The following is a 15,265-nucleotide window of genomic DNA, read 5'->3' as shown; positions in this document are numbered from 1 at the left end:
AACCATGGCCGGGGCACCAACCCACCGCAGGGCACACACACACACACACACACTCACACACCAGGGACAATTTAGGATCGCCAATGCACCTAACCTGCATGTCTTTGGACTGTGAGAAGAAACCGGAGCAGACACGGGGAGAACATGCAAACTCCACGCAGGGAGGACCCGGGAAGCAAACCCGGGTCTCCAGACTGCGAGGCAGCAGCACTACCCACTGTGCCACCGTGCCACCTGGGAATTGTTACATATGCATTATTTTCACTTTTACTTTAAAACTTTAGTAAAAACAATATTTGGAATTAACTTTTCTTCAAGATAGCATTGAATTTTGATTTTGTGTTTGGACTTATATCGTGACAACACAACATATAACTGCCCATGAGTGAATATCGTTTCTTTCTCTCTAATAAATAAAACGACTTTTTCGAATGTTTTTCTTCTTCGCTTAGTCGTTGACGTGTCATCTAAAATGTATAAAATTATTGTCCTGATAAAATTTATAAGAGCTGAGAGCGTAGGAACTGTGTCTGACAAAAGCATTCACATGAATGAGAGGTGAGAGGACCGTGGGTGTGGTTGAAAATGGTTGAGAGGGGGCTGGGACTCTCTTGGCAATAGTCTCGTCTCAAGATTTTCTTTTATAATAGAGAGACATGTAATTTGCTCTCTGCACATGCGGCACATTTTTATATGTCTAATTGGGTTTTTTTTTTAGCAGACTTTTCAACTGTAGACGGTTCATCGTAATCCGAAGCTTGCCAACCAGGTTAACAAGAGCAGGGCTTTGAGCGCTGCCTTCATGAGGTGTTGGATTGCCTGAGAAATAGTGAGCCAATTGTCCCCACCGAGTTTTATAAACAAATCACTAATGGTTGTCTCAATATGCCTGGCTTCAGCGAGACTATGCTAAAGCTAATCCTGGTGGAATTAGTGGTGTTTGATCTAAATTAAGATGGTGTTATAGGAAGTTGGGGATGAAGAAGACAAATTCCATTTTACCATTCCCTGTCAGCCACATTTTCATAGAAGGTTTTAGCGTACAGAGTTGTAAATACACTGCCTGTCCAAAAAAAAGTCGCCACCAAAAAAAATGGTCCCACACTCTAATATTTTGTTGGACCACCTTTAGCTTTGATTACGGCATGCATTTGCTGTGGCATTGTTTCGATAAGCTTCTGCAATGTAACAAGATTTAGTTCCATCCAGTGTTGCATTAATTTTTCACAAAGATCTTGCATTGATGATGGTAGAGTCAGACCCGCTGCGCAAAGCCTTCTCTAGCACATCCCAAAAGATTCTCAATGGGGTTAAGGTCTGGACTCTGTGGTGGCCAATCCATGTGTGAAAATGATGTCTCATGCTCCCTGAACCACTCTTTCACAATTTGAGCACGATGAATCCTGGCTTTGTCATCTTGGAATATGCCCGTGCCATCAGGGAAGAAAAAAATCCATTGATGGAATAACCTGGTCATTCAGTATATTCAGGTAGTCAGCTGACCTCATTCTTGAGCACATACTGTTGCTAAACTTGGAACTGACCAACTGCAGCAACCCCAGATCATAGCACTGCCCCCACAGGCTTGTACAGTAGGCACTAGGCATGATGGGTGCATCACTTCATCTGCCTCTCTGCTTACCCTGATGCGCCCATCACTCTGGAACAGGGTAAATCTGGACTTATCAGACCACATGACCTTCTTCCATTGCTCCAGAGTCCAATCTTTATGCTCCCTAGCAAATTGAAGCCTTTTTTTTCCAGTTTGCCTTACTGATTAGTGGTTTTCTTACGGCTAAACAGCTGTTCAGTCCCAATCCCTTGAGTTCCCTTCGCATTGTGCATGTGGAAATGCTCTTACTTTCACTATTAAACATAGACCTGAGTTCTACTGTTGTTTTTTTTTCAATTTGATTTACCAAACGTTTAAGTGATCGCCGATCACGATCATTCAGGATTTTTTTCCAGCCACATTTCTTCCTCGAAGATGATGGGTCCCAACTATCCTTCCAGTTTTTAATAATGTGTTGGACAGTTCTTAACCCAATTTTAGTAGTTTCTGCAATCTCCTAAGATGTTTTCTCTGCTTGATGCATGCCAATGATTTGACCCTTCTCAAACAGACTAACATCTTTTCCACGACCACAAGATGTGTCTTTTGACATGGTTGTTTAAGAAATGAGAAGCAACTCATTGCACCAGTTGGGGTTAAATAACGTGCTGCCAGCTGAAAGATAATCGCCCATGCAGCAATTATCCAATAGGAGGCTTGTACCTATTTGCTTAGTTAAATCCAGAATGCGGCTTTTTTTTTGGCCAGGCAGTGTATATACATTGTATATTAGAATGATCATCACTCCATCGACATCCAGCTTCCCTTCCCAATGCCCATACTTGTTAGCAGCCATACCTTCTGCACTTCAGAGCAGGTAATCCACTTGTTTGGGTCCCATCAGTAAATGGGTGGGAGTATCTAGGAAACAAACACTTTGGTTGCTGGTGGAAGAAGTGTTAGAGAGGACAGCAGGGGGCACTTACCCCATGATCTGTTTATGGATCCCAATGCCCCGGTGCAGTGATGGGGATACTGGGCTGCAATATCTGGATCATCCTTTGAAAGAAATGTAAAATTGTGGTCCTGACAGCCTGTGGCATCTTTCAAAAAGAGCAGGGTGTGTCCTGGCTAAACTTCCCTCCATGGCCTGGTCATTCTGGCCCCCTAATCACCCCCTGCTCCTTACTGTCTTAACTATCGCTCTCACCCCTTCACCATCTAATAGCGAATGTGTGATGAGCATACCGGTGCAAGAATGGCTGCCATTGCATCAGCTGGATGCAGCACATTGGTGATGGTTGGGGTGGCCCCCCACTCTCAATGTAAAGCACTTGGTTAGGTTAGAAAAGTGCTATAAAAATGTAATTATTATTTATTTTTTTATTGTTTACCCCTTCTGTTAAATGGTTTAATAGTAAAAGAGCCCCAATACCTTCTAAAGGTGTTGTTAAAATACCCCAACCTACTAATGAAGTGTTTGCTAAGTTGATTTGCATCACTTGTGAATTTGAAGCCACCATTTAGTTTGAAAATGACAAGTACAATATCTTATCAACCAATGTTGTAAGCCATTTTGTGTAGTACATTAACAAACACATGTAAATTCATTCCCATTTTGTTTAAAAATAGCTGACAAAAACAATTTAGAGGCCCCAGATCTCTGTCCTTACACTTCATGAAAATCAATTAAGCTATTTTTGTATGCCATACACATTCATTTTATTTATATACAACATACTGGGAGCTATGGTGACACAATGGTTTGCGCTGCTGCCCCACACTTCCAAGAAGCCAGGGACTTGAACTCCAGCTTAGACAGTCTATGTGGTGGCCTACATTCTCCCCCATTATCTATCTGCATTGGGTTTCTCTCTGGTTACCCCAGTTTATTAAGTTGATTAGAGACTCTGATTTGCCCCTTCCGAGGTTGGCAGGGTGTATGCTATGCATGACTGACCGTTTCCTTTACAGAGGCTGCTGGTCCCCACAACCCAGATTCATCCATCCGTCCATCTTGTTGTTATTCAGGGTAGGGTGGTAGGGAAGACGCAGCCTATCTCAACAAACAATAGACACCAGGCAGAAATAATACCTGGATAGGACACCAGGCCATCAAAGGGTGGACACACACACACATCAGGGCTGATTCAGTCCATGACCAATGAAAGTTACTAGGAATCACTTGCTTAACATAAAGAAACTAAAACTCGAAATCTCACATAGATACCTCACCGTGCAATTCATTACAGCTTACCTGCATGCTAGGTGCTCCACAGACCTTTGTTGGCTTTGTCTTTTTCAGACTTGTCCATTGCTTCCCAACTTTGAGCTTCAGGGGCAGTTTTTTTTTTTTTTGGAAAGCTTGAACCAAATGACCTCTGGGCTCAGGTATAATTTGCACACATAGGCACGTTCCTCATGGATGCTCCTGTGAGATTTCACACACCCGTTTCCCCCTCAGAAGGCCATGCTACCTTTCTCAGTCAGCTGCATCCTTGTATTTCACTGCAGCATGTGTTTTGGTGCTTTCATGCTTAATTTTCAGTTTTCCAAGTCTCTCATTCAGCTCTTTGTTTTTGACTTTATGCTTGTCTGCTCCTTTCAGTCCTCTATCTCCTGAACTGTCTTCTTCTTCTTAGCTCAACCTTTGTTATGTTTCAGCTGAGGTGACTAATTCACAAATCTCATTTCACAATAAGCTTACCACTGAAGCCCACAAGTGTTCTGTTACATCCACAGGAGTGCTTTAGGTGAAAGTGAACGAAGGGTATAAAAGACACAGGAAAGTTTTGTTCTTTTGCCACACAACTTATTACACCTAAAGGTGGTAGGGTACTTGGAGTGCCGACTTGATTCATCATACCCTGGCAGACCTCCTGCACAAGAGGTTTCTGCCCCATATGTTAATGCCACATAAAAATAATTTAGTATAAAAAAAAAATCCTCCAAGTAAACCTGACCACTGACGGACATCAAACCACACAATATGGTCAAATTTGAAGGATCTCTCATCCATGCCAGTTCCATCTCTAAAGAACAAATAACCATAGTGAAGGACGCCATTATGCACAATCTACACCACATTCAAAAAACATTTTGATGTTGTCAGTTTCTGTCCATTATTTTAGTCACCTACTCAAATTTGTGTATATTTTGTTTCCTACAAGCAGGACACAAGAGTGGCTAGGTCGGCCTGTCAGTCACATGGATTACTGACTGTGTGACTGAAGACAGTTTTGGGCCCCAGAACAATGCAACAGAGATGAGAAGGAAGATCTTGTCAAGATGCGTCTTTAGAGTGGGCAATCTGCACTGCTAGACAAAGAATGAGAGCAGCCGGTCGAGTACGAGAAAACCTCACAATTCACCAAACTCAAGGACTACACGATGAGTTGGTTCAGGAATATGAATTAAGGAATGAAATGTCAACAAGAACATGACAAATGCCTTCAACTTATATGTGAACGCCTGCCATTGTATTCTCTCGTACAGCAGGAAAAAAAATAAACAGCAAGAATTTCTACCTGTAGCCATGGGAGCAATGCAACTATACAGAGGGAAGTTGAAGCGCTACTCTGGCATTAGTGTGCCTGAAGGACTTGTTTTAAAGTTACTGACGATTCACTGCCTCCCTACATTATTGCTTTAAATATTTGTGATAGGTTGTAGGTTTTGTTGTACAGTTTAAGCCAAACATCCAATAATTTTGTTGTTCGTGTATAAACGTATTTCATCACCTATGACAAATGCTCAATTAAAAAACTACATATATATATTACTGCAACAAACACGGCCCTGTGTTGTGTGCGGTTACTGGGGCCAACTTGCTCAATTCTTTGCAGCCATTTGGTGGTAAAAGCACAACCTGCAAACGGATGCAGAATTTACTTCAGCTTATCACGCTGGTTATATTTATTACTGAAAAATTCAATCAATTCTTCTGTTTGCATTATTTTCTTTACTAGTGTTCAAAAGTGATATTCAAAACGCTAAGTAGTTTTACGTAGAATACCTTTTTGAATCATACTTTTATTGGCTTCATGCACCATTCAAGGTTGAAATGGTTTCGGTTCCATGAATTCTTACCAAAAAGACACTGGCCTATTCTCAGCATAGATGAAGGAAAGGAGTAGGGGAAAAGAAATGCACCTTACAGCCACAGTACAACACAGAATTAAGTAATAATAAATCAGTCTCCACAGATTGTGTGCTTCTGTGACACAGCACACTCAAAACTCAAGTTATTTCTTGTAATGGAGAGCTTCACAATATGTTGAAGCAAGAATCTACCTGGCATCCATGTTGGGATCTAACTCAATGTTACAAACACTGCCCTGGTGTTAATGATTTGGATAAAACCCCCAAAAACTATCTGAACACTGTGCTTTTGTTTCAGTCCCTTTTGTAACCAATTTTAGACAAAAGCCAAGTAAAATTACATTCTCTACATTCATAATGTCTAAATACGGTACAACACCCTAGTACTAACCAACTTTAGACATTTTTAATAATGAATCAAAAAAAAAAATGTATCCTCAAATTTATTTCATACAATGCTACTGTAGCACATTGAGATTCCACAAAATGAGGTTCTTTTTAGGCAGGTCCCGGATACTGGCAAGCGAATTTCCACAAAATGAGATTTCTTGGGTGGGTCCCAGAAGGTGGGGTCTGCAGTACAAAATAAATTTCAGGTCTCAGACAGTCAGTCTCTACAACAGCTGGGCGAGATTCACTGCCAGTCCGGTCAAACTGTAGAAACATTCTACTTGGACCTCTGCCTCATCTTTCTTCTTTTGCGCTTTAGCCTATTAAATAAATTTAAAAAAAAAATGTAAAAATTAGTTTAAATGACCAATCTCTCTAGTGCACCAACATTCAAAAATATAGTAAATTCACTTGAGTATACTGGATGGTAGCAATACAAGAAAAATGCAGAACAGTCGTGTCAACCCTGACAAAACTAATTTACTGCTAGTGTAGTTCAGTTATTTATTTGCTTTAGGCTCGTTGAATAAATTCACCCAAAAAGTTCATTCGAAAGCCAAGCTCACTTTTTTTTTTTTTAATAATCCATTGCCAACTCAAATTTGCAACGTATTCATTACACTAATTTACACCAACCTCTTGAAATATGTGCAACATGGACCAGTATACTATAAAAGGTATAAAGAGTACTCACCGTCTCATACGCTTCTTCCTCCACTAAGACAAGATGAGGAGTAATATTGTGGAGAAGGAAAAGAAAAAAAATAAAATTAATTAAATAACTCTAAATACACGCATCATACATGATGTAAATCCCACAACAGAGTAAAAGATTGGCTACGGCAAGAATTGGTTACAAAGCTGCACCCGGAGTGTTTATGCAGATACCAATACACCAATACTACTCAACTTCTGTACACTTAGAGCCTCTCATGAGGAACTAAAGAACACAAGAGATGTTGTAACATGCATTCTTAAGACAGTCTGACTTGTTTACATCATAAACGATAAATCCATTAAACAACTAAATGCTAAATCGTTTAATAATCCTTGAAACAGCTTGGAGAGAGAAAGGCTTCACAAATGGCTAAAATGACTTTTGATTGAGAATCCCCTTAGGCAGTAAAAGTGGAACAGGAGTACTCTCTTTAGTCACTACCAGTGTGACCACATTCAAGAGGCAAACTGGGTGGAAAAGAAAGTGTAACTGAAGATGGATACAAAAACAGAGAGCAAGGTAAAGCACAAACAAGCGAGTAAGAGCCTCACGTTCCACAAAGTAAACTTTCTTCAAGCAGTGGAATGGTGCATGTGGAACTCACCCAGTGTGAATGAATTGGGAATATTGAAAATCTGACACAGCACACATGGAGGAGGGCCTTTGTGCTTCAGACGGCATTGACATCTGCTCAGTTTCCACCCAGAAACAACACTGTCATTTAGATCTCTTTGTAATTATTGTGTAAAAATATATTACTAGAAACGGCACAAAATGAACGGTGGCTCTCAATCACTGGGCATGTCACTTTACATGACTGGATATCACTGAGCATGTCAAGTTCAGTCATTCCAGCGGTCGTGCTTGCTCCTTTTTCTGACAGCCAATATTGTGGTGCCCATGCTGTACAAAGTGTTAAGTCTCAAACTCCTTGTGGTATGCAAAATACGTGACAACAGACAAACTTCTCTTCAGTTTGCGAGATCCAAAACACCAGCTTTCCTTATTCCTTGTCACTGAATTTTAATTTCCAGATGACCATTTATTGGTTGTCCACTGTCATGCGCACACACAGCCATCCCTATGACTAAAGGCATAAATCAGTCCTGTTGGGGCTCGAGAGTCGCAGTCTAGCGTGGAGTCGGCTGCTGGACATGTCACACTACACCACTGGCCTTTATGTGACAATGCTGCCGACTGCCTTCAATTCACTAAGATGATGTAAATGAATGGCATGAACGAAGAAGGAAAACACACGGACAACAAATTACAAAAGTAGAAGTCTTGCAGGTTTCATAAGACTGTTGACGGTTATTTCATTACAATTACCCAGAAAACCTTCTGTATAAGGCAGACACGTTTAAAAAAATTACTGATTTATGTGTACATATCTTATGAAACTTGAAAGTTCTACTTAGTAATAACAGCGCTGGAGTGTTAGATGCAGATTAGCCCATGAACGTAAGCATTTCACTTTACTCTGTACACATGACAGTACCCTATAAACTTGTTGCCCCACGCTGGGCTCACACTCTGAAAAGCACCATACAAGAATGAAATAGCACTTAAAATAAAGAAGCCGGCTACACAGCCATAATGCCTAACAAGTGCCGTTATTTCCCTGCTTTTAGAGCACCTCTCCACTTGCTGGGAGAACTGCCCAAAGGCAACGTCACGTTACACGACCTCTAGTCAAAGGGGTACGTCAGATTTGCCAACCAGCACTGCCATGCTTCTCCCTTTTTGTGAGAACAAATAACGTATTGCCTGACAGAACTTGTAGTGTTAACAGGTACAGTAACATCAGCCACAATCTCATGCACATAAAAGAACTCCAAACTAAAAACAAAAATCAAGCTCTTGATTTTGTCGCGGTGGCTCACTGGGCATGTCCCATTACACAACTGGGCTGACAAGAGCTCTCCTCCAACTTCCTAACATTAAGAAAAGGGGGCCACCAAACAATACACATGCTGGAGAAATACCATATTGCAACATGCCCTTACAGTCTAATAAAAAAAGGGTGGGAGAGGGAAAAGCATTCAGCCAAGTTGAGTGCTCCCTTATTTCAGAGTCCATACAATCACACAACTACCCTGTAAAACAAACTCACTCTTGTGTTACACCGGGCATACGCTGTGCTTCTAAGCCAGATTTGCAGTGGCCTACTGACTTTCCAAGTCTTCTCAAATTACAGCTTCACTGGCCATCGGTCCACATGCAGCATGAGAGGGAGTAAGAAGCCTGACTGCATTCTACAATTGAGCCGTCTTTCAATTTGAAGAATTTATCAGGTCAGAAATTTGTGTCAGATGTCTTGTGGTTTGAACAGTCCAACGACCCGATTTTCTAAAGTCGCTGTGCATCAATTACAGTATATTGTATATTGGGTATTGTCATGCAAATTTTTACATCTCTGATTGCAAAGAACAAGCAGAGTAACACAAACAACTAAATGGCCAACAACAGGAGCATCTTAGTAAACTTTTATCGTGGGGGGAGAAAACCAAACACACTCAACGCTAAACTACATCTCTCTAATTCTCTTCATAAAATAGACTTTAGTGCCCGCCCTCAATCACCCGTGGGCCCAGTTGCGTCTCCATCTTTTCTTTGTTGACAAGCCTGTGGCCATCATGTTTTCTGTCAGGACTTTGTAGACATGTAGTCTCATCCTCCACGCAGTGGCATGTCATTTGGACCGAATGAGCTCTTATACAACGATCATACAGTCAGCAGTTTAAAAAAAATAAATATAAAAAAACGGCACAGCGCATGTCCGCCATTCCCCGTGTCTGCATGGGTTTCCTCCCACCGTCCAAAAACATGTAGGTTAAGTGCACTGGCAAATCTAAATTGTCCCTAGTGTGTTCCTGGGGTGGGCTGGCGCCCTGCCCGGGGTTTGTTCCTGCCTTGCACCCTGTGCTGGCTGGGATTGGCTCCAGCAGACCCCCCGTGACCCTGTTATTGGGATATAATGGATGTCTGCCATATGATTTATCAGCAGCACATAAAAATGTAAGGACTTTAGACATTTTACTGCCACCAATATACACTACATGGACAAAAGTATTCAACGCAAGTGTTTCAATCAGATCTGTTGCCACAGGTGTAAAAATATCAAGCACCTAACCATGCAGTCTCCATTTATAAACATTTATGGGTTGTTCTAAAGAGCTACTGTGACAGGATGCCACCTTTGCAATTAGACAGTTCGTGAAATTTCATTCTTGCTGGATATTCCACAGTCAACTGTAAGTGGTATTATTGGAAAGGGGACACTTTTAGGTACAACAGCAACTTAGCCACGAAGGGGAAGACCACATAAAGTCTCAGAGCGGGGTCAACATTATGCTAAGGTGCATAATGATAAAGTCGATTCCATAGCTGAAGAGCTCCAAACTCCCACTGGCATTAATGCACACACAAAACTGTGCTGAATGGAGTGGTGTAAAGTACACCGCCACTGGACTGCGGACCAGTGGAAACATGTTGTATTCTTCTCCGTTTGGCAGTCAGATGGGCGACTCTGCGTTTGTCAGATGCCAGAACGTTACCTGACTGACTGCAATGTGCCAACAGTAAAGTTTGGTGGAGGTGGGATAACAGTGTGGGGCTGTTTTTCAGGGGTTGGGCTTAGCCCTAGCCCCTTACTTCTAGTGATGGGCAATCTTAATGCTTCAACATACCACAACATTTTGGACAAGGCTATGCTTCCAACTTGATTGACCCAGGACTGTCTCACGATGACATACAACATGAGATTCTTGCAAGACATGCCCGACTTACAACCAAATATGAGCACGGACAGCCAGCAAACACACTCAGTCGTATTTTGGCTTTGAACACACACAGATCCAGGGCTCACAGCGCATATAAAGCGTATAAGGACACAGTTTGGGGCAGGCCCTTTTCTATTCCAGCATGACTGTGGCCGAGTGCACAAAGCAAGGTCCATAAAGACATACTGTAGTTGGACGAGTTCAGTGTGGAAGAACTTGACTGACCTGAACACCATCGAACACATTTAGGACGAACTGGAAAGGAATTTGCGAGCCAGGCCTTCTCCAACATCATTAACCTCATAAATGCTCTACTGAATGAATGAGCACACATTTCCACAAAATCTTGTTGATAGCCTCCCAAGTAGAATGGAAACGGTTATTACTGCAAATTGGGGGGGGGCGCACACACTCCATATTAAAGTCTGTGTCTTTGAATGCATCATCATTAAAGTCCCTGTTGGTGTAATGGTCAGGCGTCCCGATACTTCTGTCCATTTAGTGTATGTTCAAACCAAGTAATCTTCAAACCGTTAGGTCACCCCGGTTGAATTGTTCAAGCAACTTCACTCCACTTTCACAACATATTCATTTCAGGCTTGACCTGCATAGGTAAAGCTTGTTTGGTGGAGGTTTTTAAATAAGAAAAAAAAAAAACTGCTTTCTGAACAAGTCGTGAAAGTAACCAACTTGAGTTACTTTATGTAAATATCGGGTTTAAAGAGAAACGATTTGTGCCAAATTAAAGTGGCCCGCTGTTAGTGGGCGGCGTTTACGTGCCGCTGCAGCTCAAATCATGGCCTGCCAAATGTGTGTGGCCACTGGGCAATACGTAAGGGTTTTGTGCAACTGCCGCCGCTATCTTCCACCTCCCTAAGACATGCGGGGTTATCGTGCTTTGCTCCTTAGAAACATGACCCACTGCTCCAAATCCAACCAAGGGCTTGAATGTGCTTATGAACAAACCTGCTCGGAAAATAATGCGTGGATTAGATGGTAATGAACAATCCAAGTTAATGTAACCCGCACCAAATCAATTCGGTCTTGAACAGAGAAAAACGTGTTAAACACCTGTCCGATTTCCACAGACGTGATCCACTCAACTTATGAAGAAAGTTACTCAACATTTTTTTTTATTATTAGATATTGCGCCCTATTTAAAGAAGCCATCTCCAATACTAAACGATGGCCTACAGGCCATTTCTTCCGGGCGAAAGGCTTCGTACGCGATTATTCGGCGTGTGCAAATACGAAAAGCGCGTTTACTGTAAACCCTAACATGAGGGAATCTAGTGCAAGGCTACAGGAGGGGGAAAAAAAGAGGGACAACAAATTACCAGAAACAAATACAGATTGAACAAATCGCAGTGCAACAAGAATCACAAGCTAAAAACAAATAATACGAAATATAATCTTACCTTGGCTCGCATCCTGAAGAAAAATGCCTGTCAAAGAAAACAAATATACCGATTAAGATGCTAGATGGAAATTTTAAAGCACAGATGATAAAGGATTCTAAATTCTCACGACCCACCTCCTCAGGATGACAGAAACTTCAAGAGGAAATAAAAACGTGAATCCGGGGTATATCAACCGTGAGTGTGACGTCACTAAACTGCGACAACGAAGTGAGTTGGGAAGTGAAGTTTTCTCTTGATTTGCGAGTGTGGCGAATGCTTACTGGAGCACGACTTCGTGTTTCTCAATATGCAAGAATGTTCTTGGTCGTCTAACTGTGCCTTCTTGGAACTTACAGATCTGGATCAATTTGGATTTTGTACTTTCTAAAAGGCAGATCATAGGTGCTAAGAATCTTCAAAAAAACTTGCCTACCTAGTAAATATCATTACCCCTAATGGTTGCCTTTACTTAAATGCAAATACAGTATGTAAACAAACATTAATAGCCATACCATTAAGTGTTCCAGTGTTAATACAGTGATTGGCAGCAGTCATCACAAATGTTTTGACCAATTAGTGCAGCAACCTGGCCCATGTTGTTCATTCATTCATTAATATGGTTGTTCATTTTAACATAATAGCTTATCCATTGAGAGGTCTTAGGGAGCTTAAGCCAATAACAAAATCATCAAAGCATACGTCAGCCCTGGATGCTGTGTTATCCATTGTAGGGTACACTTCCTCAAACATCCATCACATTCACTCATATACTGTAGGACCAATTTAGAGTTTATAATGTATATTTTTTGAAATGTGAGAAAAATCCATGCAGACATTTAGTGCACATGCAAAATCCATACAATACTGTACAGTGACCAGCCTCAGAATGTCATTAACATAAAAAAATGTTGTCACCCTGGATGCATAAAAAAACAAAATCCCATTCACCAAAAAATGGGGCAACAGTGCAAACTATTACTACAGAGCACCCACGTTCAGAAACCCGTCATCCACATGATTCTCACCAGGGAATGGCTGCACACCAGCACTCACCATGACTCATCCATTGCTCTTCAGCCTCTACCATCCAATAATTCTGATCCTGTACTGGTAATGGCACAGAATAAAATTATATTGCCTTACCTACTCAAAATGGGGCACATGCATAGAAGAACTCAAGATCAGACATGATGGGGCCTTGACAGCTTGTCCAGACCATTTAACTTTGGTAATTACTAAACTTAAATATTTTGTAAAAGAACAATATAATATACTTCAACCTTTGTTGGCTGCAGCTATTCAAAGGACTTTTTTCAGATTTAAGTGGCAACTTCACTTCCTTGAAGTCTAAACATCATAACATTTCCAAATCCTCTAACTTAGTGACATGAGACAGATATATCCACCCCCAGCTTAGAAATAACCAAGTCATATTTTAAATTACTAGGGGGCTTCAATCGCCAACCCCCATTTTTGTTTTTCCGGATACACACTTTTAAGATTTTTTTTTTCTGTAAAAACAATATTTTGAATCTTTCGAGTCCCAATGTGCTGAATCTTTTAAATGAGCTCTGTGAGATGTGTTTAATGATTGTGTACCATAATTCAGGATAGCTTTCTCTGTTTTGAATTTCAGCACAGACAAAATGATCTTCATCATCAGCAGTTAATATTTTCTTTTTTTTTTTGCAAAGTAACCAATAAATGCAAGTGAGGTAAACTCCGTTTTTGAAATTCTCCTGACTTCAAAGCCTTACAATATTTACATACTTCTGACATATCACCTATGTCCATATATTCGATCTCTATTTGCCTTTTCGTTATTTCTCTGGGTAATAATTTCTTTCTTTGCGCTTATGCTATGTTTACTTTCTTTTTTTTTGACACTGTCGTTTTTTTCTGCTTTCATATTCTGTATCTTGCTCTGCATGTGTTTCGCGTCAACGTTTTTTTTTGAGTTTTCATTATGTCTAACCTGCTCTGCAAGTGTTTGGCGCCCTTGTTTTTTAACCTTTTTTATGACGGCTTACTTTGTTTTCTACTCGGTCTTTTATTTCTGACCTCGCTTTATCCTGCTTTTTTTTTTTTTAATAACACCTGGTCTGTGGCGATTACTTTCCCTTTTTCGAGTAATAATTTCCGTTTGTTTGTGCTCCTGCGATCTTTACTTTCTTTTTTTTTATACTTTCTAATTTTCCTCCTTTCATATTCTTTAACTTTCTCCACATGTGTATCGCGTCAACTGTTTTTTTTGAGCCTTTCGAATTGCATTGCTTTCATAATGTCTAACCTGCTCTGCATGTGTATAGCACCGATGTTTGTGAATGTCTTTATGAAGATCTACTTTGTCTTTTAATTCTGAGCCCGACTGGACGTGCTTTTTTTTCAATTCCACTTGTTCCAGGGTGATAATTACTTTCCTTATTTTCTGAATTTGCACCTAGATTATTCTTTTTCTTTTCTGTCTTTCCAACGCTTTTGAGTCTGTTTTCTCCGCGCTGCTTTCTTCTTTGCTTGGTCGTCTATGTATCATTTATAACGTATTGTCCTTATACGCTTTATATGTGCCAAGTTCCCTAGATCTGTGTGTGCTCAAAGCCAAAACACGACTGAGTGTGTTTGCTGGCTGCCCGTGCTCTTATTTGGTTGTAAGTAGGGCATGTCTTGCAAGAATCTCATGTTATACGTCATCTCTTGGCACAAAATCTCATGTATAAGGTCCCCGTGAGACGCTCCAAGGCCAATCTCTCTAGTTTCGCGGGTCTTTTACGTGTCTTCTGTGATCTTAATGTGAAGATCACCTCTCGTCTCCCGTCTTTCTCTCCAGGATTTTTTATAATAGAGAGAAATGGACAAGAAGACAGATAACGCAGATTAGAATCCTGGGTATTCCGTGGTGAGCAAGGTAATATGCTACGGCTGTGCTCAAAACTTTAAGCCCAAAGTCATAAGGGCTCATGGTATTTACGCCAAGGTAGCCAACACTATTCATCTATCAAGTATTTAAGATACTGTGATCTTCAAATCACTTCTGAGATGCTTTTGAAGGCCTAAAAATCCTCTTCTTCTACAATTACAGTGCCTAGACTGCACAAGCCCAAAAGGTGATGTCCCAAGGAATGAAAAAGGCCCACAACATAAGTATTCTAATGTTTCTTTTGTATCAGACCAGAGCTTTCTGAACAGACACAGGCTCACATCAGCTCTTCCCTGATCCCAACTTGGCCTTAGAAGTGATCAGTACCTCTTCTGCCATTGGAATATGTTCTGTCTGCCTGTCTCATGTGCTCTCAATTACTGCTGTCACGCATGTCCATTTGGG

The 15,265-nt window shown here is 40.9% G+C and overlaps 1 protein-coding gene and 1 long non-coding RNA gene across 2 annotated transcripts in view; one reads left to right on the top strand and one right to left on the bottom strand.

Annotated features, from left to right (window-relative positions):
* LOC120525185 (kelch-like protein 10) overlaps positions 1 to 4,796 on the top strand; it is a 44,018-nt gene extending 39,222 nt beyond the window's left edge. Inside the window, exon 5 of the mRNA XM_039747283.1 lies at positions 4,726 to 4,796. Coding sequence (XP_039603217.1) covers positions 4,726 to 4,779 — 54 coding nt within the window. The 3' untranslated portion in view covers positions 4,780 to 4,796. The remainder of the gene's footprint in view (positions 1 to 4,725) is intronic.
* Positions 4,797 to 6,079: 1,283 nt separating this feature from the next.
* LOC120525186 lies at positions 6,080 to 12,155 on the bottom strand. The gene is made up of 4 exons (XR_005632899.1): positions 12,078 to 12,155; positions 11,962 to 11,988; positions 6,738 to 6,760; positions 6,080 to 6,363 (listed from the first exon to the last, which is right to left on the bottom strand). It is a non-coding gene; the product is annotated as an uncharacterized LOC120525186 (long non-coding RNA).
* Positions 12,156 to 15,265: the final 3,110 nt, after the last annotated feature.

The sequence above is a fragment of the Polypterus senegalus genome, chromosome 3 (assembly GCF_016835505.1).
Source record: "Polypterus senegalus isolate Bchr_013 chromosome 3, ASM1683550v1, whole genome shotgun sequence".
Classification (NCBI taxonomy): domain Eukaryota; kingdom Metazoa; phylum Chordata; class Cladistia; order Polypteriformes; family Polypteridae; genus Polypterus; species Polypterus senegalus.
Note: the sequence above shows the minus strand (reverse complement) of the source record. Positions and strands in the feature narration are given on the sequence as shown.